The sequence below is a fragment of the Pristiophorus japonicus genome, chromosome 30 (assembly GCF_044704955.1).
Source record: "Pristiophorus japonicus isolate sPriJap1 chromosome 30, sPriJap1.hap1, whole genome shotgun sequence".
NCBI classification, from domain to species: domain Eukaryota; kingdom Metazoa; phylum Chordata; class Chondrichthyes; family Pristiophoridae; genus Pristiophorus; species Pristiophorus japonicus.
This window is the reverse complement of record NC_092006.1, coordinates 9,101,895-9,127,329: the sequence shown is the minus strand read 5'-3', so window position 1 is coordinate 9,127,329 and position 25,435 is coordinate 9,101,895. Positions and strand designations below refer to the sequence as shown.

Below are 25,435 nucleotides of genomic sequence, written 5' to 3'. Positions count from 1 at the left end.
CAGGGGAAGGGCGGTTTCTGATTTATTCTTTGAGATAGAAAGGCAAGGACAAATGGTTCATGTTGGGCGGCTATTCTAGAGTTTAAAGTCACTGATTTTGAATGCCGCTATTATAGGAAGGATACTGTATTTTTTATGACCTTCTGATTGTCTCCCTTTTATTTCCTGTACATGTTTTTATTTCACTTTTTATTTATTCAGGTTAATACATTGTTAATCTTTTGATCACTTATTAATAAAGAGGAAGGAAAATCAGGTTTTTTTTTTGATTACGGGGGTCCCCTTTTGTGTGGTGCCCTCTGAGGAAACGTTTCCAGCTCTGCCCTTGTGGCTCAGTGGGTAAGAACGCAAGAAATAGCAGCAGGAGTCGGCCATTCGGCCCCTCGAGCCTGCTCCGCCATTCAACACGATCATGGCTGATCATCGGCCTCAACTCCACTTCCCTGCCCGCTCCCCATAACCCTTGACTCCCCTCCAGTTCAAGCATCTGTCTGTCTCCACCTTAAATTTATTCAATGACCCAGCCTCCACAGCTCTCTGAGGCAGCGAATTCCACAGATTTACAACCCTCTGAGAGAAGAAATTCCTCCTCATCTCTGTTTTAAATGGGCGGCCCCTTATTCTGAAACGATGTGCCCCCTAGTTCTAGATTCCCCCACCAGGGGAAACATCCTCTCTGCACCTACCCTGTCCAGTCCCCTCAGAATCTTGTACGTTTCAATAAGATCACCTCTCATTCTTCTAAACTCCAATGAGCAGTTGCTCCAAACTGCTCAACCTTTCCTCATAAGACAACCCCCTCATCCCAAGAATCAACCGAGTGAACCTTTGCTCACCTGCCTCCAAAGCAAGTATATCCCCCCTTAGATAAGGAGACCAAAACTGCACGCAGTACTCCAGGTGTGGCCTCACCAATACCCTGTATAACTGCAGCAAGACTTCTCTGCTTTTATACTCCATCCCCTTTGCAATAAAGGCCAGCATTCCATTGGCCTTCCTGATCACTTGCTGTACCTGCATACTAACTTTGTGTTTCATGGACAAGTACCCCCAGGTCCCGCTGTACCACATCATTCTGTAGTCTCCATTGAAATAATAATTAGCTTTTCTATTCCTGCCAAAGTGAATAACCTCACACTTTTCCACACTATACTCCAGCTGCCAAATTTATGGCCACTCACTTGGCCTGTCTATCTCTATCCCTTTGCAGATTCTCCTCACAACTTGCTTACTCACTCGTCTCCTGAGTCAGTGGAATCATAGATGAGACTCCCAATACAACCAACAACTTGCATTTATATAGCGCCTCTAACGTAGTAAAATGTCCCAAGGTGCTCCACAGGAGCGATTATCAAACAAAATTTGACACTGAGCCACATCAGGAGATATTCGCACAGGAGGCTTGGTCAAGGAGGTAGGTTTTAAGGAGCGTCTTAAAGGAGGCGAGAGAGGTTTAGGGAGGGAATTCCAGAGACTGGGGCCCAGGCAGCTGAAGGCACGGCCGCCAAAATTAGAGGAGCGCAAAGATCTCGGAGGGTTGTGGATCTGGAGGAGATTACAGAGATAGGGAGGGGGCAAGGGATTTAAACACGGGGGATGAGAATTTTTAAATGGAGGTGTTGGTTAACCGGGGAGCCAATATCAGTGCAGTACTGAGGGAGCGCCGCACTGTCGGAGGAGCAGTACTGAGGGAGCGCCGCACTGTCGGAGGGGCAGTCTTTCAGACAAGATGTTAAACCCGGATGAGTGGCATTGACTTGACTAATTCCCACATGACTGTAATTCTCACATCACAACAGAGAAGACACTTCAAAAAGTATTTAATTGGCTGTAAAGTGCTTTGAGGCGTCCGGTGATTGTGAAAGGCGCTATATAAATGCAATTCTTTGACGGAGAGGTTGGCCTCTATTTGGGAAAGCACCAACATTTGGTTTGGAGGTAGCAATGATGCAGCAGCCGTCCATCAGAACACAGGTACATTTCATTCAGGTGTTGGTGAAAGGAGGTAAGAATGCTTGCCCTGAATTTGATTATTTGCAGTTAAATTTGATCCCTTTTTTATAGATACAGTGTTTCCCTGCAGTTGCTCAAAAGCTAAATAATTATGGAATAAAAAAACTGAAGAAACCCAAAGAGCATCTTTCACAACCACCGGATGTCCCAAAGCATTTTACAGTCAATGAAGTACTTCTTAATTATAGTCACTGTTATACTGCAGGAAACACGGCAGCCAATATGAGAGAGCAGCCGGGGCCTCGGTTTAACATCTCATCCAAAAGAGGGCCCCTCCAACAGTACGGCGCTCCCTCAGTACTGCCCCTCCGACTGCGGTGCTCCCTCAGTACTGCCCCTCCAACACTCCCTCAGTACTGCCCCTCCGACACTCCCTCAGTGCGGCGCTCCCTCAGTACCGCCCCTCCGACAGTGCGGCGCTCCCTCAGTACCGCCCCTCCCGATAGTGCGGCGCTCCCTCAGTACCGCCCCTCCCGACAGTGTGGTACTCCCTCAGTACTGCACCTCCCGACAGTGTGATACTCCCTCAGTACTGCCCCTCCCGACAGTGTGGTACTCCCTCAGTACCGCCCCTCCTGACAGTGTGGTGCTCCCTCAGTACCGCCCCTCCGACAGTGCGGCGCTCCCTCAGTACCGCCTCTCCGACAGTGCGGCGCTCCCTCAGTACCGCCCTTCGACAGTGCGGTGCTCCCTCAGTACTGCCCCTCCGACAGTGCGGTACCCCCTCAGTACCGCCCCTCCCGACAGTGCGGCGCTCCCTCAGTACCGCCCCTCCGACAGTGCGGCGCTCCCTCAGTACCGCCCCTCCGACAGTGCGGCGCTCCCTCGGTACCGCCCCTCCGACAGCGCAGCGCTCCCTCAGTAATGCACTGGGAGTGCCAGCCTGGATTTCTGTGCTCAAGTCTCTGGAGTGGGACTTGAACCCACAAACCCACAACCTTGTGGCTCAGATGCGAGTGTGCTACCTACTGAGCCAAGCATTGCCTTCTCCTCCAATGTCTTAACGTTGTCCAGCTCGATGGGACTGCACTCGCCTGGTTCCATTCTTAATTAATTCTAGCCAGAGAATCACCTGCAACGGCTTCTCTTCCCACTCTGCATCGTTATCTCTGGTGTCCCCCAAGGATCTATCCTTGGCCCCCCTCCTATTTCTCATCTACTTGCTGCCCCTTGACGACATCATCCGGAAAAACGGGGTCAGTTTCCACCTGTACACTGATGACACCCAGCTCTACCTCTCCACCACTTCTCCCGACCCCTCCCCGGTGTCTAAATTGTTAGAATGCTTGTCCGATGAGCAGAAATTTTCTCCAATTAAATATTGGGAAGACCGAAGCCATTGTTTATGGTCCCCTGCCACAAACTCCATTCCCTAGCCACTGACTCCATCCCTCTCCCTAACTCCTGTCTGAGGCTGAGCCAGACGGTTCGCAACCTCTGTGTCATATTTGACCCTGAAATGAGCTTCAGACCGCCTATTTCCACCTCCATAACATCGCCCGTCTCCGCCCCTGCCTCAGCTCATCCGCTGCTGAAACCCTCATCCATGTCTTTGTTACCTCCAGACTTGACTATTCCAACACACTCCTGGCCGGCCTCTCCACATTCTAACCTATGTAAACCAGAGGTGATCCAAAACTCAGCTGCCCCGTGTCCTAACTCGCACCGAGTCCCGCTCACCCATCACCCCCTGTGCTCGCTGCCCCGTGTCTTAACTCGCACCGAGTCCCGCTCACCCATCACCCCCTGTGCTCGCTGCCCCGTGTCCTAACTCGCACCGAGTCCCGCTCACCCATCACCCCCTGTGCTCGCTGCCCCGTGTCTGAACTCGCACCGAGTCCCGCTCACCCATCACCCCCTGTGCTCGCTGCCCCGTGTCCTAACTCGCACCGAGTCCCGCTCACCCATCATCATCATCATAGGCGGTTCCTCGAATGAGGATGACTTGCTTCCACGAGAGTTCAAAGATGTTTCAATGAAGGACCCGATGTTCCAGTCCTGAACTCCAGTTGAGGGGGTGGAAGATGCCTGTGGGTGGATTTTTTTAACGTGGGGTGGCCATTGCACACCAGCCACCACACGGGCTTGACAGAGCGAGGTATTGGTCCAGTGGCAAGGGTTAACCAAGATGACTGGAGACCAGCTCTGCTGCACGGACCCAGTGCGCCTACATATCGCACAGTGTGGGCTGGGCCCGTGCTGCCCCTGGGCCCTCGCCTCTTCTGGGCCCTGTACCCACATTCGCCGCACCTCCGCCCACGATGTTTCAGGGCCCGGTGCTCCAGCTCTGTTTATAGCCCCGACCTGTGGTGGTGTTCTCTCACAGGTCGAAGTGGCCCACGTCTCCCTTGCTAACAGCACTGTGGGAGCACCTTCACCACAGGGCTTACCCATCACCCCCTGTGCTCGCTGACCTACCTTGACTCCCGATGAAGCAACACCTTGATTTCAAAATACTCATCCTCGTTTTCAAATCCATCTTGGCCTTGACCCTCCCTACCTCTGTAACCTCCTCCAGCCCCTACACCCCTCCCTATCTCTGTAACCTTCTCCAGCACCTACACCCCTCCCTATCTCTGTAATCTCCTCCAGCCCTACACCCCTCCCTATCTCTGTAACCTCCTCCAGCACCTACACCCCTCCCTATCTCTGTAATCTCCTCCAGCCCTACACCCCTCCCTATCTCTGTAACCTTCTCCAGCACCTACACCCCTCCCTATCTCTGTAATCTCCTCCAGCCCTACACCCCTCCCTATCTATGTAACCTCCTCCAGCCCCTACACCCCTCCCTATCTCTGTAACCCCCTCCTGCCCTACACCCCTCCGTATCTCTGTAACCTACTCCAGCCCCTACACCCCTCCCTATCTATGTAACCTCCTCCAGCCCTACACCCCTCCCTATCTCTGTAACCTCCTACACCCCTCCCTATCTCTCTAACCTCCTCCAGCCCTACACCCCTCCCTATCTCTCTAACCCCCTATACCCCTCCCTATCTATGTAACCTCCTCCAGCCCTACACCCCTCCCTACCTCTGTAACTCTCTCCAGCCCCTACACCCCTCCCTATCTCTGTAACCTCCAGCCCCTACACCCTTCCCTACCTCTGGAACCTCCTCCAGCCCCTGCTCCCCTCCCTATCTCTGTAACCTCCTCCAGCCCCTACACCCCTCCCTATCTCTGTAATCACCTCCAACCCCACAACCTTCATGAGATATCTGCGTTCCTCTAATTCTGCCCTCTTGAGCATCCCTGATTATAATCGCTCCACCATCGGTGGCCGTGCCTTCAGCTGCCTGGGCCCCAAGCTCTGGAACTCCCTCCCTAAACCTCTCCGCCTCTCTCTCCTCCTTCAAAACGCTCTTTCAAACATACCTCTTTGACCCAGCTTTTGGTCACCTGCCCTAATATTGTGGTTCGGTATCAAATTTTGTGTCTCATAAAACTCCTGTGAAGCATCTTGGGACGTTTCACTATGTTAAAGGCGCAATATAAATAAAAGTTGTTTTAAATTGGAGAATATAATTCAAGTGGGAGACTGCATCTCCATTGCTACATCGAAACATAGAAATTTATTGTGCAGAAGGAGGCCATTCCGGCCCATCATGTCCGTGCCGGCCGACAAAGAACCACACAGCCCTTGGTCAGCAGCCCGAAAGGTTACATATCATCATAGGTGATCCCTCGAACGAGGATGACTTGCTTCCACGAGTTCACAGATGTTTCGATGAAGGACCTGATGTTCCAGTCCTGAACTCCAATTGAGGGGGTGGAAGATGCCTGTGCGTGGATTTTTTTTACCGTGGGGTGACCGTTGCACACCAGCCACCACACGGGCTTGACAGAGCGAGGTCTTGGTCCAGTGGCAAGGGTTAACCAGGACGACTGGAGACCAGCTCTGCTGCACGGACCCAGTGCGCTCACATATCGCACAGTGTGGGCTGGGCCCGTGCTGCCCCTGGGCCCTCGCCTCTTCTGGGCTCCGTACCCTCATTCGCCGCACCTCCGCCCACGATCTCTCGCCGCTCCTCCTCCACAAACATTCACCGCAATTCGCCACAAGCACTCGCCGCTCCTCCGCCCCGACCTTCCCACTCCTCTGTACCTGGGCCCTGCTGACGTTCCTGCCCATGCGCCAAAACGCCGACCAGGCTTTTGATGATGTCACCCCAGTCGCCCCTCTCAAAATCGTCGCACATTTGGAGCGGCTCGCGCTGGAGGTTGAAGTCGTACGCCGCTCCAGCGCTTACATATAAACCTACGAACAATGACGGAAAGGCAAAGAGCACCCAGCCCAACCAGTCCGCCTCACAACTGCGACACCCCTTACACTGAAACATTCTACACTCCACCCCAACCGGAGCCATGTGATCTCCTGGCAGAGGCAAAAACCAGATTAAAAACCCATTTAGGGCCAATTTAGGGAGGGGAAAAAATCTGGGAAAATTCCTCTCCGACCCATCCAGGCGATCGACATTGGTCCAGATCGAAACATGGCCCCCTTTTCCCCCTCCCCACCCCCTAATACTTTTATTTCAATGAACTAAAGGCACCAAATCTGTATTATGCATTGCACACACACACACACACACTGGCTTTGGAAGAATCATCTCTGGGTACATTGGGCAGCATTGAGTGTTGGTCCTCTGCTGCAGTGAACATCCGCCAGTCTCAAAGATGGCCACCGCGCCCCGCTCTATATGTCACACCGAGTGTTGATTGGCCGAGCCGGGGGGACCAATCAGCCACGCGAGGCGGGAAGGCGCGAGGGGCGTCGAACTCGAGGGAAAAACGGAAAATCACCTCAGGCGGAGCGGAGCGGAGCGGCTGGTAACCTGGTTATAGTTAGTGCTAACTAGTGCTAGAGGGGGCCAGCACTGCTGAGGGCACACTGAGAATATTGACTAATTGCCTGGTAATTATTAACCAGCACTAATTGTTAACCGTCTAATTAATCACTAACATTGACTAGTACCCAGTTATTATTAACCAGCATTTACTGATTAACCGTGGAATTACTCACTAATATTGACTAATAATGAATATTGCCATTATTTAGCAAAATTTACTGATTAAAATATAATTACTAATACTGACTAGTAATTGAGTAATTATTAAACAACTATTTCTAATTAACCATATAATTAAACACTAATATTGACTAATAATTAGCATTTACTGATTAACCATGGAATTACTCACTAATATTGACTAATACTGAATATTGAGTAATTATTAACTGCCATTTACTTATTAAAAATTCAATTACTCACTAATATTGATTAATACTGAGTAACTGAGTAATTATCAAACAACTATTTCTAATGAGCCATGTAATTAAACACTAATATTGACTAATAATGAGCATTTACTGATTAACCATGTAATTACTTATTAATATTGACTAATAATGAATATTGAGTAATTATTAACCAGCATTTACTGATTAACCTTGTAATTACTCACTAATATTGACTAATACTGAATATTGAGTAATTATTAACTGCCATTTACTTATTAAAAATGCAATTACTCACTAATATTGACTAATACTGAGTAATTGAGCCATTAACCAGCTATTTCTTATTAACCATGTAATTACACACTAATATTGACTGATAATGAATACTGTGTAATTGAGTCATTATTAATCAGCTATTACTAATTATGTAATTAACCCCAATATTGACTAATAATGAGTACTGAGTAATTGTGTAATTATTAACCAACATTTACTAATTAACCTTGTAATAAATCACTAATATTGGCTAATTAATAGTGAACATTGAATAATTATTAAATAGCTTTTACTAATTCATCATCATCATAGGCTGCCCCTCGGAATCGAGGAAGACTTGCTTCCACTCTAAAAGTGAGTCCTTAGGTGGCTGAACAGTCCAATACGAGAGCCACAGTCCCTGTCACAGGTGGGACAGACAGTGGTTGAGGAAAGGGGAGGGTGGGACTGGTTTGCCGCACGCTCCTTCCGCTGCCTGCGCTTGGTTTCTGCACGCTCTCGGCGATGAGACTCGAGGTGCTCAGCGCCCTCCCGGATGCGCTTCCTCCACTTAGGGCGGACTGGTCTTTGGGCCAGGGACTCCCAGGTGTCGGTGGGGATGTTGCACTTTATCAGGGAGGCTTTGAGGGTGGTCCCTTGTAACGTTTCCTCTGCGCACCTTTGGCTCGTTTGCCGTGAAGGAGTTCCGAGTAGAGCGCTTGCTTTGTGAGTCTCGTGTCTGGGGCATGCGGACAATGTGGCCCTGCCCAGCGGAGCTGGTTGAGTGTGGTCAGTGCTTCGATGCTGGGGATGTTGGCCTGGTCGAGGACGCTAATGTTGGTGCGTCTGTCCTCCCAGGGGCTTTGCAGGATCTTGCGGAGACATCGTTGGTGGTATTTCTCCAGCGACTTGAGGTGTCTCTGAGCCATACAGGAGGGCGTGTATTACTACAGCCCTAATAATAACTTTTATTTATATAGCGCCTTTAACGTAGTAAAACGTCCCAAGATGCTTCACAACAATTTTACAACACGTTAGATATTGACCATTGAGGGAAAGAGAGAAAAAGCGTGAGGAAGAAGTGTAAAGAGAGATTGAAGGCTCGAGTCCGAAGCGGCAGCCAAAATGCGCACGCAGATAGACTCAGACGGAAAAACATAAAAACAAGAAATTCAAATTATATTGTAAATAATACAATAAGGAGTATACAATAGTAAAATCGTATAATAAAGATTAATTATAATTAAACACAATCAAATAATATATACCATAATTATAAATTAAGTTAAAATAAAAAAATCAGCAGTTGAATCAAATTAAATCAGTTATTAGCTTTCTTTAAGATTCATTCCCTGTCCAGTGATTCAATGAATCTGGAAGAACCAATCACTGTCCCCCATCCTTGTGATGTCATAATTTTATGACTTTTTATTTCTCATTTTGTCCTCTTAATAGGACCTGTAATAGCTCCAGGCTCGAGCTGCCTCCGTTGTTAGGGAGACGCTGTTGTTTAAATCTCCCTCCAGCTGCTCCAGGCTTGAGCTGCCTCCGTTGTCAGGGAGACGCTGATGTTTAAATCTCCCCCCAGCTGCTCCAGGCTTGAGCTGCCTCCGTTGTCAGGGAGACACTGATGTTTAAATCTCCCTCCAGCTGCTCCAGGCTCGAGCTGCCTCCGTTGTCAGGGAGACACTGATGTTTAAATCTCCCTCCAGCTGCTCCAGGCTTGAGCTGCCTCCGTTGCCAGGGAGATGTTGCTATTAATTAATAATTAATATTAACTAATAATTCATCACTAATAATGAATACTGAGTAATTGAGTCATTATTAACCAGCATTTACTGATTAACAATGCAATTAATTGCTAATGCTAAGTAATTAATAATGAATAAGTAATAATGAATAATGATTATTAACTAACCAGCTTAACCATGTTTTTAATCACTAATGAGTATTTAATAATGAATTCTGATTAATAACTGATTATTAGCTAATATTTACTAATTGCTAGTGAATAATTTATAATGAGCGCTGATATTTACTGACTAATACTGAATAATGAATAATGCTAAATCATAACTTTGAATAATCTTTTAAGATTTCATAATTAACGCGAGCAATTAATATCTAACACAGAGCATTCACTATTTCATTATTACTGCCGTGCGTAATTAACTAATATTTACTGATTAATGGTGATGAATAAAACTCTAATCTCGAGTATTTAATAATGAATAACATTTAGTGAGCAATGATTAATGTTGATTAATAATTACTACCAAATGAGTGATAATTATTTAATATTTTTAAACTAATTATTAACTGATTAACTCCTATTTATTAGAAATAGACTTATTTTATTATATAGTAAATTGATTGAAAATATCCAGGAATAAAAGGAGTTCAAAATCTAAAACCATGCTCATTTTATTAAGAAGTTAAAAGAATTTATCGCTATATTTTTGTTAACTAACATCTACCCATCATTATTAATGCAAGTTATGTGTTATTAATTAATTGGTCTGGGGGTGAAATTGCGCGGGAGTTAGCAGAGGTGCAAACCAATAGCGTCCCTGACATCACCGATGATGACGCAACGAGCGATTTTCGACCCGGAGAGGAAATTGGGTAACGCCCTCCCTGTTATATACGTGAACTTGTATTTACTCTGTACAGCCACCCGAGGGCTCATCCGCTGGAGTCCCAGGGATCCCATCCTCGTCGGCAGTTGTTATGTGTGGAGAAAGAGTCAGACTGAACACTGTGAGCTCAAAGTAAAGTGTGACCGCGGTCTTTGATTGCAGGCCTCCGGAGTGTCTCTCCAACCTGTGAGGCCTCCTTAAATACCTGTGCTCCCAAGGGATTATGGGATCCCTTGGGACTCCAGGGGATGAGCCCTCTGGTGGCTGTACAGAGTAAATACAAGTTCACATATGTAACACTCCCGTGAGGCCGATGTCAGTGTCAGCCTCGGAGGGTCGCGAACCCGGGTCGACCTCCGCTTGCGGGGCGAGAAGCAATGGGGAGGTGCGCGCCGCCATTTTGTTTATTCCGTTCTGGATATCGAGGGGGGGGGGGTCCGTGCCTCGAGGGTACAGCCACGGCCGGACTGAGTGTCGACTCTCTCGCCCCACTGCAGGGATCTGCAGCGTGCCCTTCCCGTTAACGAGAGAGCAGGGCCCTGTGTTCGCATAGCGCTGGAAAATTCGCGCGCTTACCCCCCCCCCCCCCCCCGATGTTGCGCCCCACTTCCTTCCGGGGGTGGTTACCGCCCACAAACGGGGCGTGGCTGAAATCCGGCCCCTAAGATGAGGTGACGGAGAGCTGGGCCAAAGAGATCGGTTTTGACAAATGTCTTAAAGGAGGAGAGAGAGAGAGAGAGAGAGAGAGAGGCGGAGAGGTTTAGGGAGGGAATTCCAGAGCTCAGGGCCCCGGCAGCAGAAGGCACGGCCGCCAATTGTGGAGCGATAGAAATCGGGGGATGCTCAAGAGGCATATGTCATTGCACGATCGGTCGGAAACTCCCGAGTGTAATCTGTGCCATCTATTCACTGACGGGCCATTGACTGTGTTTGCAGGTAATCTGCTGGCACAGAGCTGTTTAAAATCGGGCGAGTGACACACAGCGCCACCCAGCAATGGCGGTTGTCCAGATGCAGAAGAATGCAATGGTACTCTTCAAATTTTATTAATTCAAAGTTAACGCTCTCAAGGTCAGCAAGTAATGTTGAGGGGCAGAATCTTAATGCCGTGTTTAACCTTCGTGCAGCTCACATCGAGAGAAATGAACAAACTCGATCCTTCCCTCCCTCTCCCTCCGCCCCTCCTTCCTTCCTTCCCTCGCTCCCTGCCCTCCTTTTTTTCTTCCCTTTCTCCTTTTTTCTTCTTTCTCGCCTTCCCTCCCTCCTTCCTTTGTTGCTTCCCTCTCTCCTTCCTTCTCTACATCCTTGCTTCCATCCCTTCGTCCCTACCTCCGTCCTTCCCTCCTTTGTTGCTTCCCTCCTTCCTTCCCTCTCCTACCCCCTCCCCCCCCATCTTCCTTGCTTCCCTCCTTCCATTAGTCTCTCCTTCCTTCTGTCTCTCCTTCGTTCGCTCCCTCCTTCCCTCTTTCCCTGGGGTTGTTTTCTTTGGAACAGAGGAGGCTGAGGGGAGACCTGATGGAGGTGTATAAAATGATGAGGGGCCTGGATAGAGTGGATAGGACGGACCTGTGTCCCCTGGGCAGAGGGGTCAACAACCAGGGGGCATAGATTGAAAGCAATTGGGGGGAGGATTTGAGGGGAAATGTCTTCACCCAGAGGGTGGTGAGGGTCTGGGGTGGAACTCACTGCCTGAAAGGGTGGTAGAGGCAGAAACCTTCACCACATTTAAAAAGTACCTGAATATGCACTTGAAGTGCCGTAACCCGCAGGGCTACGGACCGAGAGCGGGAAAGTGGGATTAGGCCGGGTGGCTCTTTGTCGGCTGGCGTGGGACACGACGGGCCGAATGGCCTCCTTCCGCGCTGTAAACTTCTCTGATTCTGTAATAACACGATTGCCAGGTTAACGCTTGTTTTTCCGTCTGCTTCACAGGGTGCGGCCATGTTCCCCAGCAAGGTATCGACGGAGCAGCAGTCGCTGGTTTTGGTGAAGCGCCTGCTTGCTGTGGCCATCTCCTGCATCACTTATCTCCGAGGGCTCTTCCCTGAGTACGCCTACGGCACCCGCTACCTAGAGGGTAACCTTTCTTGCTGTATGCTTCACTTAAGCCAAGTGGGGTGTAGTGTATTTGCTTGATGGGCTCTTTGCTTAAGAATTCATAGCAACACATTACTACTCAGAACTAGTTGGTTTATCAGCAAAAGATTAAACACTCGCTCACTCATAGGCAGTTCCTCGAAACGAGGATGACTTGCTTTCAAAAAATGTTGAGTTCACAGGTGTTTCTATGAAGGACCTGAACTCCATCCTGAAGGGTGGAAGATGCCTGTGGGTGGATTTTTTTAACGTGGGGTGGCCATTGCACACCAGCCACCACACGGGCTTGACAGAGCGAGGTCTTGGTCCAGGGGCAAGGGTTAACCAGGACGACTGGAGACCTGCTCTGCTGCACGGACCTAGTGCGCACACACATATCACAGTGTGGGCTGGGCCCGTGCTGCCCCTGGGCCCTCGCCTCTTCTGGGCCCCCGAACTCGCACCTGTCCCGGGCCCCCCCCACCCCCGACCTCGCCGCTCCTGCTGAAAATGCCTGCGCTCCAGTCAGCTGTCGCCCTCCTGCAGCAGCACGCGCTGCTCCCTGCTGTGGTCGCCATCGTCATCGTAGGCAGTCCCTCAAATCGAGGGTGACTTGCTTCCACGTCAAAAAGTTCACAGGTGTTTCAATGAAGGACCTAATATTCCGGATCCCGAACTACATCCTGAAGGGTGGAAGATGCCTGTGTGCGTGGATTTTTTTAACGTGTGGTGACCCTGGGCCCCTGGTCCCGAACTCACGCCTCCCCTGGGCCCCCGATCACAGTCTCTCACAGCTCCTTCGCCCCGACCAGTTCATCCACCAGGCTCACAACTGCACACCTCATCGTTGATTCCCCCGAACACAAGTTGTGAGGAGGACGCAAAGAATCTGCAAAGGGATATAGATAGGGCTCAGTGAGTGGGCAAAGAATTTGGCAGGTGGACTATAATGTGGGAAAATGTGAGGTTATCCACTTTGGTAGGAAAAATGAAAAAGCAAATTATTATTTAAATGGGGGGCAATTACAAAATGCTGTGGTACAGCGGGATCTGTGGGTTCTTGTACATGAAACAAAAGGTTAGTATTCAGGTACAGCAAGTGATCAGGGAGGCAAATGGAATGCTGGCCTTTATTGCAAGGGGGATGGAGTATAAAAGCAGAGAAGTCCTGCTACAACTGTACAGGGCATTGATAAGACTACACATAGAGTACTGCATACAGTTTGTGATATGTCCTTACTATACAGTATAAATGCACACAAGGCCCATAGTTGAGAGAAAGTCACTCTGTGACCAGAAACCTTTATTACCAAGACCTCAAGAGATGAAGGTGGGTGGAGCTTCCCCTTTTATACCTGAAAGTTCAGGTTAGGAGTGTCTCCCACAAGTTCACCCCCTTGTGGTCAATGTTTTCAAGGTGTACAACTGAGACCAGCTTATACATGGGTTACAATGATAGTTGAATACATGACAGTTTGGTCTCCTTACTTAAAGGAAGGATATACTTGCATTGGAGGCAGTTCAGAGAAGGTTTACGAGGTTGATTCCTGAGATGAAGGGGTTGTCATATGAAGAAAGGTTGAGCAGGTGGGGCCTATACTCTTTGGAGCTTAGAAGAAACACATAAGATTCTGAGGGGGCGGTACAGGATAGATGCAGAGAGGATGTTTCCCCTCATGGGGGAATCTAGAACTAGAGGGCATAGTTTCAGAACAAGGGGTAACCCATTTAAAGCAGAAATGAGGAGGAATTTCTTCTCTGAGGGTCATGAATCATTGGTATTCTCTACCCCAGAGAGCTGTAGAGGCTGGGTCTTTGAATATATTTAAGGTGGAGATAGACAGATTTTTGAACGATAAGGGAGTCAAGGGTTATGGGGAGCGGGCGGGAAAGTGGAGTTGAGGCCAGGATCGGATCAGCCCCGATCTTATTAAATGGCGGAGCAGGCTCGAGGGGCCGAATGGCCGACTCCTGCTCCTATTTCGTATGAACCCAACTGGCTGGGGTTTTCTTGAGTCTTGTGAACATCACGTGACTGGCTGAGCTGCTCACAACTCAACAGCTCGACAAACCTGTGAGCATCCTCACAGGTACATACATTATAGGTGGTGGTGGGGGGGCGGGGGGGCGGTGGTGTTGTGTGTGTGTGTGGGGTGTGTGGTATTGTGGTAGACAGAGAAACCCTTCACCCCATTAAAGTTTGTCCGCTCTGGTACACATACCCCTCCCATCATGCCATCTAACTGTATTCCGAATCAGCGACTACTTGCATTTTATATAGCGCCTTTAACATAAGAATTAGGAGCAGGAGTAGGCCCTATGGCCCCTGGAGCCTACTCCGTCATTCAATGAGATCATGGCTGATCATCGACTTCAACTGCACTTTCCTGCCTGCTCCCCATACCCCTGGATTCCGAGAGTCCAAAAATCTATCGATCTTGGCCTTGAATATATTCAGTGACTCCGCTTCAACTGCCCTCTGGGGCAGAGAATTCCAAAGATTCACCACCCTCTGAGTGAAGAAATTCCTCCCATCTCAGTCCTAAATGACCGACCCCTTATCCTGAGATTGTGTGACCCCTGGTTCTAGACTCCCCAGCCCAGGGGGGAAACATCCTCCCTGCATCTACCCTGTTCAATTGACCCCTGGGCTCAACTGCTTTTTAGGGGATTTGAGTATCAGAGCAGGGAGGTCTTACTGCAGTTGTACAGGGCCTTGGTGAGACCACACCTTGAGTATTGTGCACAGTTTTGGTCTCCTAATCTGAGGAAGGACATTCTTGCGATTGAGGAAGTGCAGCAAAGGTTCACCAGACTGATTCCCGGGATGACAGGACTGACATATGAAGAAAGACTGGATCGACTAGGCTTATATTCACTGGAATTTAGAAGAATGAGAGGGGATCTCATAGAAACATATAAAATTCTGATGGGATTGGACAGGTTAGATGCAGGAAGAATGTTCCCGATGTTGGGGAAGTCCAGAACCAGGGGTCACAGCCTAAGGATAAGGGGTAAGCCATTTAGGACCGAGATGAGGAGAAACTTCTTCACTCAGAGAATTGTAAACCTGTGGAATTCTCTACCACAGAAAGTTGTTGGGGCCAGTTCATTAGATATATTCAAAAGGGAGTTAGATGTGGCCCTTACGGCTAAAGGGATCAAGGGGTATGGAGAGAAAGCAGGAATGGGGTACTGAAGTTGCATTATCAGCCATGATCATATTGAATGGTGGTGCAGGCTCGAAGGGCCGAATGGCCTACTCCTGCACCTATTTTCTATGTTTCTATCCCTTTCATAAGAACATAAGAATTAGGAACAGGAGTAGGCCATCTAGCCCCTCGAGCCTGCTCCGCCATTCAAAAAGATCATGGCTGATCTGGCCGTGGACTCAGCTCCACTTACCCGTCCGCTCCCCATAACCCTTAATTCCCTTATTGGTTAAAAATCTATCTATCTGTGATTTGAATACATTCAATGAGCTAGCCTCAACTGCTTCCCTGGGCAGAGAATTCCACAGATTCACAACCCTCTGGGAAAAGAAATTCCTTCTCAACTCGGTTTTAAATTGGCTTCCCCGTATTTTGAGGCTGTGCCCCCTAGTTCTAGTCTCCCCGACTAGTGGAAAGAACCTCTCTGCCTCTATCTTGTCTGTCCCTTCCATTATTTTAAATGTTTCTATAAGATTACCCCTCATCCTTCTGAACTCCAACGACTAAAGACCCAGTCTACTCAATCTATCATCATAAGGTAACCCCCTCATCTCTGGAATCAGCCTAGTGAATCGTCTCTGTACCCCCTCCAAGGCTAGTATATCCTTCCTTAAGTAAGGTGACCAAAACTGCACGCAGTACTCCAGGTGAGGCCTCACCAATACCCTGTACAGTTGCAGCAGGACCTCCCTGCTTTTGTACTCCATCCCTCTCGCAATGAAGGCCAACATTCCATTCGCCTTCCTGATTACCTGCTACACCTGCAAACGAACTTTTTGGGATTCATGCACAAGGACCCCCAGTCCCTCTGCACCGCAGCATGTTGTAATTTCTCCCCATTCAAATAATATTCCCTTTTACTGTTTTTTTTTCCACCTCACACTTTCCGACATTGTATTCCATCTGCCAAACCTTAGCCCATTCGCTTAACCTACCTAAATCTCCTTGCAATCTCTCTGTGTCCTCTACACAACCCGCTTTCCCACTAATCTTCGTGTCATCTGCAAATTTTGTTACACTACACTCGGTCCCCTCTTCCAGGTCATCTATGTATATTGTAAACAGTTGTGGTCCCAGCACCGATCCCTGTGGCACACCACTAACCAGCGATTTCCAACCTGAAAAGGACCCATTTATCCCGACTCTCTGCTTTTTGTTCGCCAGCAAATTCTCTATCCATGCTAATACATTTCCTCTGACTCCGCGTACCTTTATCTTCTGCAGTAACCTTTTGTGTGGCACCTTATCGAATGCCTTTTGGAAATCTAAATACACCACATCCATCGGTACACCTCTATCCACCATGCTCGTTATATCCTCAAAGAATTCCAGTAAATTAGTTAAACATGATTTCCCCTTCATGAATCCATGTTGCGTCTGCTTGATTGCACTATTCCTATCTAGACGTCCCGCTATTTCTTCCTTAATGATAGCTTCAAGCATTTTCCCCACTACAGATGTTAAACTAACCGGCCTATAGTTACCTGCCTTTTGTCTGCCCCCTTTTTTAAACAGAGGCGTTACATTAGCTGCTTTCCAATCCACTGGTACCTCCCCAGAGTCCAGAGAATTTTGGTAGATTATAACGAATGCATCTGCTATAACTTCTGCCATCTCTTTTAATACCCTGGGATGCATTTCATCAGGACCAGGGGACTTGTCTACCTTGAGTCCCATTAGCCTGTCCAGCACTACCTCCCTCGTGATAGTGATTGTCTCAAGGTCCTCCCTTCCCACATTCCTGTGACCAGCAATTTTTGGCATGGTTTTTGTGTCTTCCACTGTGAAGACCGAAGCAAAATAATTGTTTAAGGTCTCAGCCATTTCCACATTTCCCATTACTAAATCCCCCTTCTCATCTTCTAAAGGACCAACATTTACTTTAGTCACTCTTTTCCTTTTCAATGAGATGTTTCAATGAGATCACCTCTCATTCTTCTAAACTCCAGAGAATATTGGCCCATTCTACACAATCTCTCCTCATAGGACAGCCCTCTCATCCCAGGGATCAATCTCGTGAACCTCCGTTGCACCGCCTCCAAGGCAAGTATATCCTTCCTCAGATAAGGAGACCCAAACTGTGCACAGTACTCCAGATGTGGTCTCACCAAGGCCCTGTACAATTGTAGCAAGACTTCCTTGCTCTTATACTCCAACCTTCCAAGGTGCTCCCTCAGCACTGCACTGGGAGTGTCAGCCTAGATTTCTGTGCTCAAGTCCCTGGAGTGAGACTTGAACCCACGACCTTCTGACTCAGAGGCGAGAGTGCTGCCCACGGAGCCACGGCTGACACAGAGGGCAATGGACATCTTCAACTCTCTTCCCCTAAAAAGCAGTTGAGCCTTGGGGTTAATTGAAAATTTCACAACTAAGATGGATAGATTTTTGTTGGGTAAGGGTATTAAGGGTTATGGAACCAGGTAGGTAGATGGAGTTAAGTTACAGATCAGCTGCAATATAATTGTATGACAGAACAGTCTTGAGGGCCACCTCTGTTCCTAACTGTGTCAGATTTTACCACCTCCAATTATATTGTGCATGAAACACAAAAGTTTAGTATGCAGGTACAGCAAGTGATCAGGAAGGCCAATGGAATCTTGGCCTTTATTGCAAAGGGGATGGAGTATAAAAGCAGGGAGGTCTTGCTACAGTTATACAGGGTATTGGTGAGGCCACACCTGGAGTACTGCGTGCAGTTTTGGTTTCCATATTTACGAAAGGATATACTTGCTTTGGAGGCAGTTCAGAGAAGGTTCACTCGGTTGATTCCGGGGATGAGGGGGTTGACTTATGAGGAAAGGTTGAGTAGGTTGGGCCTCTACTCATTGGAACTCAGAAGAATGAGAGGTGATCTTATCGAAATGTATAAGATTATATGGGGGGTTGGACAAGGTGGATGCAGAGAGGATGTTTCCACTGATGGGGGAGACTAGAACTAGGGGGCATGATCATAGAATAAGGGGCCGCCCATTTAAAACTGAGATGAGGAGGAATTTCTTCCCTCAGAGGGTTGTAAATCTGTGGAATTCTCTGCCTCAGAGAGCTGTGGAAGCCGGGACATTGAATACATTTAAGACAGCAATAGACAGTTTCTTAACCGATAAGGGGATAAGGGGGCGGGCAGGGAAGTGGAGCTGAGTCCATGATCGGATCAGCCATGAGCGTATTAAATGACGGAGCAGGCTTGAGGGGCCGAATGGCCGACTCCTGCTCCTATTTCTTATGTTCTTATGTTGCTTTGCTAGTTTTTCATGCTGTGTTTGGTCTGAAGAAATCCTCTTACTTTTTCCTCAGATCTTTGTGTAAAGATTCTACGGGAAGATGACAACTGCCCCGGATCCTCGCAGATTGTGAAATGGTTTGTTGTGATTCTTTACACTTTTGAATTGTAAAAGAAAAAGCACAGTTTAATCTTAATAACAACTTGCATTACTCATCATCATAGGTGGTCCCTTGAACGAGGATGACTTGTTTCCACACGAGTTCACAGGTGTTTCAATGAAGGACCCGATGTTCCAGTCCTGAACTCCAATTGAGGGGGTGGAAGGTGCCTGTGGGTGGGATTTTTTTAATGTGGGGAGGCCGTTGCACACCAGCCACCACACGGGGCTTGACAGAGTGAGGTCTTGGTCCAGTGGCAAGGGTTAACCAGGATGACCAGAGACTAGCTCTGCTGCACGGGCCTAGTGCGCTCACATATTGCACAGTGTGGGCTGGGCCGTGCTGCCCCTGGGCCCTCGCCTCTCCTGGGCCCCGTAACCTCATTCGCTGCACCTCCGCCACAAAACATTCGCCGCATCTCCACCACAAAACATTCACCGCACCTCTGCCCCGAGCCCTCACCGCTCCTCCGCCCCGATTTCTCGCCGCTTCTCCGCCCCCGATCTCTCGCTGCTCCTCCGCCCCGATCTCTCGCCGCTCCTCCGCCCCGATCTCTCGCCGCTCCTCCGCCCCGATCTCTCGCCGCTCCTCCGCCCCAATCTCTCGCTGCTCCTCCGCCCCGATCTCTCGCTGCTCCTCCGCCCCCGATCTCTCACCGCTCCTCCGCCCCGATCTCTCGCCGCTCCTCCGCCCCCGATCTCTCGCCGCTCCTCCGCCCCCGATCTCTCGCCGCTCCTCCGCCCCGATCTCTCGCCGCTCCTCCGCCCCGATCTCTCGCCGCTCCTCCGCCCCCGATCTCTCGCTGCTCCTCCGCCCCATCTCTCGCCGCTCCTCCGCCCCGATCTCTCGCCGCTCCTCCGCCCCGATCTCTCGCCGCTCCTCCGCCGCGACCTTCCCGCTCCTCTGCATTTATATAGCCTATAACGTAGTAAAACATCCCAAGCTGCTTCACAGGAGCGTTGTCAAACAAAATTTGGCAACGAGCCACATGAGACATTTGGATCGGTTTGGTCAAAGAGGTCACTTTTAAGGAGCGTCTTAAAGGAGGAGAGAGAGGCGAAGAGGTTTAGGGAGGGAATTCCAGAGCTTGGAGCCCAGGCAGCTGAAGGCACGGCCAACAATGGTGGAGCGATTATAATCAGGGGATGGGCAAGAGGCTAGAATTGGAGGAGCGCGGAGATATCTGGGGGTTGTGGGGCTGGAGGAGATTACAGAGATAGGGAGGGGGCAAGGAGGCCACGGAGGGATTTGGAAACATGAGAATTTTAAAATCAAGGCGTTGCCAGAACTACCAGAAACCCAAATACTGACACACTCTCGGAGACACCTCTGTAAAAACTGACACACTCCTGGGGACCCAAATGTAAATACTGACACACTCCCGGGGACCCCCACTAAATACTGACACACTCCCAGGGACCCCTGTAAATACTGACACACTCCCGGGGATCCCCTGTAAATACCGATACACTCCCGGGGACCTCCTGTAATACTAACGCACTCCTGGGGACACCCTGTAAATACTGACACACTCCCGGGTACCCAAATGTAAATACTGACACACTCCCGGGGACCCCCAGTAAATACAGACACACTCCCGGGGACCACCTGTAAATACTAACGCACTCCCGGGGACACCCTGCAAATGTTGACACACTCCCGGGGACCCCCTGTAAATACTGACACACTCCCGGGGACCCCCTGTAAATACTGGCACACTCCCGAGGACCCCCTGTAAATACTGACACACTCCCGGGGACACCCTGTAAATACTGATACACTCCCGGGGACACCCTGTAAATACTGACACACTCCCGGGGACACCCTGTAAATACTGACACACTCCTGGGGATCCCCTGTAAATATTGACACACTCCTTGGGACCCCCTATAAATACTGACACACTCCCGGGGACCCCCTGTAAATACTGACACACTCCTTGGGACCCCCTGTAAATACTGACACACTTCCGGGGACCCCCTGTAAATATTGACACACTCCCAGGGACCCCCTACAAACACTGACACACTCCCGGGGACCCCCTGTAAATACTGACACACTCCCGGGGACCCCCTGTAAATACTGACACACTCCCGGGGACCCCCTGTAAATACTGACACACTCCCAGGGACCCCCTACAAACACTGACACACTCCCGGGGACCCCCTGTAAATACTGACAACACTCTCGGGGACCCCCTGTAAATACTGACACACTCTCGGGGACCCCCTGTAAATACTGACACACTCTCGGGGACCCCCTGTAAATACTGACACACTCCCGGGGACCCCCTGTAAATACTGACACACTCCCTGGGACCCCCTGTAAATACTGACACACTCTCGGGGACCCCCTGCAGATATGCACAATATCAGAGACCCTCAGCAAGTAGTGAGTCACTCCCAGGTACCGAGCGAATTTCTGAAAGCCAGCCCCCTATACCCAAAGGAAACAGTTGGATCATAGCTTTAATTAGTACATAAGTCATGGACCCGATGACAACAAATGCAGAACCATGCAGAAAGCCAAATTCTTGATACTCCGTGACCTCTAACACACGGCACGCATGTGCTAAAAAGTGCAAAGTCGAATGACCTTGCTGAACCCCCTGGGATGATCTATTCATAGGCCATAGGTTTTGCACTTGAGAATCACACTAGGTAGTGCCATTACCCACAGCTGCTTCCTGTTAGATTGATGTTCATCACCTCCCTTCTATGTCACTGTATCCTCCTACAGCCCTCCGCAATCCCTGCACTCCTCCAATGCTGGCTTCTTGCTCACCCCAATTTCCATCGCCGCACCATTGCCGGCCGTGGCTTCCCGAGAGTGCGTCAGTATTTACAGCGGGTCCTCGGGAGTGCGTCAGTATTTACAGGGGGTCCCCAGGAGTACGTCAGTATTTACAGGGGGTCCCTGGGAGTGTGTCAGTATTTACAGGGAGTCCCCAGGAGTGTGTCAGTATTTACAGGGGGTCCCTGGGAGTGTGTGTCAGTATTTACAGGGGGTCCCCGGGAGTGCGTCAGTATTTACAGGGGGTCCCCGGGAGTACGTCAGTATTTACAGGGGGTCCCTGGGAGTGTGTCAGTATTTACAGGGGGTCCCTGGGAGTGTGTCAGTATTTACAGGGAGTCCTTGGGAGTGTGTCAGTATTTACAGGGAGTCCCCGGGAGTGTGTCAGTATTTACAGGGAGTCCCCAGGAGTGTGTCAGTATTTACAGGGGGTCACCGGGAGTGTGTAATATTTACAGGGAGTCCCCGGAAGTGTGTCAGTATTTACAGGGGGTCCCCTGGAGTGTGTCAATATTTATTAGAAGTCCTCGGGAGTACGTCAATATTTACAGGGGGTCTCTGGGAGTGTGTCAGTATTTACAGGGGGTCCCTGGGAGTGTGTCAGTATTTACAGGGGGTCCCCGGGAGTGTGTCAGTATTTACAGGGAGTCCCCGGGAGTGTGTCAGTATTTATTAGAAGTCCCCGGGAGTGCGTCAGTATTTACTGGGGGTCCCTGGGAGTGTGTCAGTATTTACAGGGGGTCCCTGGGAGTGTGTCAGTATTTACAGGGAGTCCCCGGGAGTGTGTCAGTATTTACAGGGAGTCCCCGGGAGTGTGTCAGTATTTGCAGTGTCCCGGGAGTGTGTCGGTATTTACAGTGAATCCCCGGAAGTGCGTCAGTATTTATTAGAAGTCCCCGGGAGTGCTTCAGTAATTACAGGGGATCCCCGGGGGTGCAACAGTATTTACAGGGTGTCCCCGGGAGTGTGTCGGTATTTACAGGGGATTCCGAGGAGTGTGTCAGCATTTACAGAGGGTCCCCGGGAATGTGTCAGTATTTACAGGGGGTCCCCGGGACTGCATCAGTATTTACAGGGGGTACCCCGGGAGTGTTTCAGTATTTACAGAGGATCCCCGGGAGTGTGTAAATCTGTGAATCGCTGCCTCAGAGAGCTGTGGAAACTGGGTAATTGAATAAATTTAAGACAGGGATAGACAGTTTCTTAACCGATAAGGGAATAAGGGGCAGGCAGGGAAGTGGAGCTGAGTTCATGATCGGATCAGCCATGATCGTATAAAATGGCGGAGCAGGCTCGAGGGGCCGTATGGCCTACTCCTGATCCTGTTTCTTATGTTCTTATTATGATGGATACATTGACAGTTCCGACAAATGGATGCCACCAATATTTTCAATATTGCTTTGCTCTTGTTTCTGCAGGATGATGGGATGCTATGACGCTCTGCAGAAGAAATACGTAAGTTATTTGTTGTTGATAAATTAGCAAGCGACTGGGCAAGGATCGCCCGGGAGGGAGCGCACTGAAATCAAATGTGGTTGAAAAAGTTCCGGGTTTTTGATGTGACTCGCTCGTGTGCACTCCCACTCGTACACACGTTCACACTCGCTTGTACACTCCCACTCTCACTCATACATATGCACACACACATACACCACCATTGTAGGAGAAAATTTCTTAACCTATAACCTTTGTAACTTTTATAATGTGTAACCAGCTCCGCTGTCTCTCTCTCTCTCTGATGAATTATGGGACAGGGAAAGTGTTCAAAGTAAGAAATGTATGCTTAAGCAAAAAAACCATATTCAGTCTCCAATGTCTGCTGACCCTGAATCATGGAGATAGGGGAAGTGGGACAGTGAGCAGTTGGAGAGGCAGACAGATGTATATCGCTTGTACTAATAACAGGAAGATAGTTCTGCTGAGACGGGAACTAACCCCACTTGTGTGTACGTATGCTAGTTAACCTTTGACTTAGCACAATATAAAGATAGATTGTCATAGCATTACCATATTGGGTAAGACGTTACAAAAATGTTAGATAATTGGACAATGGTGTAAGGGGGCGGGACCTCCCCCAATGGTATAATTGTAACTTGAATACTTCGCTCGGAGAGAAGGGGTGGTGAAACTGCGGAGTTTCCCCACTTCTCCCAAAGCGCTTTACACGAATAAACTGTGACGTTTCCTTCACTGTTCTCAGACTCGGTGTGGAATTTAGTTCCCTTACAACCATCATCATAGGCAGTCCCTCGAAATTGAGGAAAACTTGCTTCCACTCTAAAAATGAGTACTCAGGTGACTGATGAACTCATTTTAAACAGTGGAAGATGCCTGTGCGTGAGTCCTTTTAACGTGGGGTGGCCGTTGCACACCAGCCACCACACGGGCTTGACGGAGCAAGGTCTTGGTCCAGTGGCAAGGGTTAACCAGGACGACTGGAGACCAGCTCTGCTGCATGTAGCAATATATACACACAAACTCAAACCTACTCCTACTGTCCTCCTTCCTTCCTCCCCACAGGACCTCTCTCTACTTGGAATTCACTGTACGCAACGTGAGCCTCACCAACTCACCGCCTCGCTATTGGCCCATGCTGTGCCTTCCCTTGATCTTGTCCACGCAGCTCCACCTCCGGGCTCCGACCTCTCCACTCGTCCGTCCTCTCATCTCCGTTTCCGATCTCCGGACCTCACCAGTCCAGACCTCTGGACCGTTTCGGTGCAGACCTCCGCTCCTCGCCGATTCTGACCTCCGGACCTCGCCGGCCCCGACCTCCGGACTTCACCGGCCCCGACCTCCGGACTTCGCCGGTCCAGACCTCCGCTCCTCCACCGATTCCGACCTCCGGACCTCGCCGGTCACACTCATACACTCGCTCAGACACAGGCACACACTCGCTTGTACACTCTCGCTCATGCATACGCACACACGCCATCACCGTAGGCAGTCCCTCGAAATCGAGGGAGACTTGCTTCCACTCCAAAAGTGAGTTCTCAGGTGACTGAGTTGTCCATGAGGGTCCCGACGTTCCAGGTCCCAAACTTCATTTTGAAGGGTGGAAGATGCCTGCGCGTGAGTTCTTTCCGGTGTGCAACGGCCACTCCATGGGCCTAGCGGAGCAAGGTCTTGGTCCAGTGGCAAGGGGGTCCAAGACGACTGGAGGCCAGGTTCCGCTGGACACACATACACACACATGGTCATACACTCACGCTCACACATGGAGGAGGCCATTCAGCCCCTCGATCCTATTCCGCCAGTCAATGACATCATGACTGATCTGTGACCTAACTCCTTCTACCCGCCTTTGCCCCAAATCCCTCAATACCTCTGTGGTTAACAAAAAGCTATCAATTTTAAATTAACAATTGACCCACCATCAATTTGCGGAAGACAGTACCAAACTTCTACCACACTTTGCTTGTAGAAGTTCACTTCCAGCTCTAATTTTTAGACTGTGCCCCCGAGTCCTAGACTCCCCAACCAGCGGAAATAGTTTCTCTACATCTATCCTATCAGTTCCCCTTAATATCCTGATAACGCCGCTCTTCTTCCAATAGTGGCTTTGAGATCTTTTACGTCCACCCGAGAGGGCAGACGGGGCCTCGGTTTAACATCGCATCCAAAAGACAGCACCTCCGACAGTGCGGCGCTCCCTCAGTACTACCCCTCCGACAGTGCGGTGCTCCCTCAGTACCACCCCTCCGACAGTGCGACGCTCCCTCAGTACCGCCCCTCCGACAGTGCGGCGCTCCCTCAGTACTACCCCTCCGACTGTGCGGCACTCCCTCAGTACTACCCCTCCGACAGTGTGTTGCTCCCTCAGTACT

The 25,435-nt window shown here is 49.6% G+C and overlaps 1 protein-coding gene across 7 annotated transcripts in view; it reads left to right on the top strand.

Moving 5' to 3' along the window:
* The first annotated feature begins 6,629 nt into the window (after window positions 1-6,629).
* hormad1 (HORMA domain containing 1) overlaps window positions 6,630-25,435 on the top strand; it is a 42,147-nt gene continuing 23,341 nt past the window's right edge. For 3 of the 7 annotated variants that reach the window (XM_070868643.1, XM_070868641.1, XM_070868636.1), the window contains exons 1-5: window positions 6,630-6,840; window positions 11,083-11,175; window positions 12,079-12,223; window positions 18,729-18,792; window positions 23,027-23,063. In XM_070868643.1, coding sequence (XP_070724744.1) covers window positions 11,143-11,175; window positions 12,079-12,223; window positions 18,729-18,792; window positions 23,027-23,063 — 279 coding nt within the window. In that variant the 5' untranslated portion in view covers window positions 6,630-6,840; window positions 11,083-11,142. Of the gene's footprint in view, window positions 6,841-6,861; window positions 6,926-7,747; window positions 7,883-11,082; window positions 11,176-12,078; window positions 12,224-18,728; window positions 18,793-23,026; window positions 23,064-25,435 lie in introns of those variants that run through there. The other 4 variants (XM_070868638.1, XM_070868640.1, XM_070868639.1 and 1 more) reach the window with 4 other exon arrangements.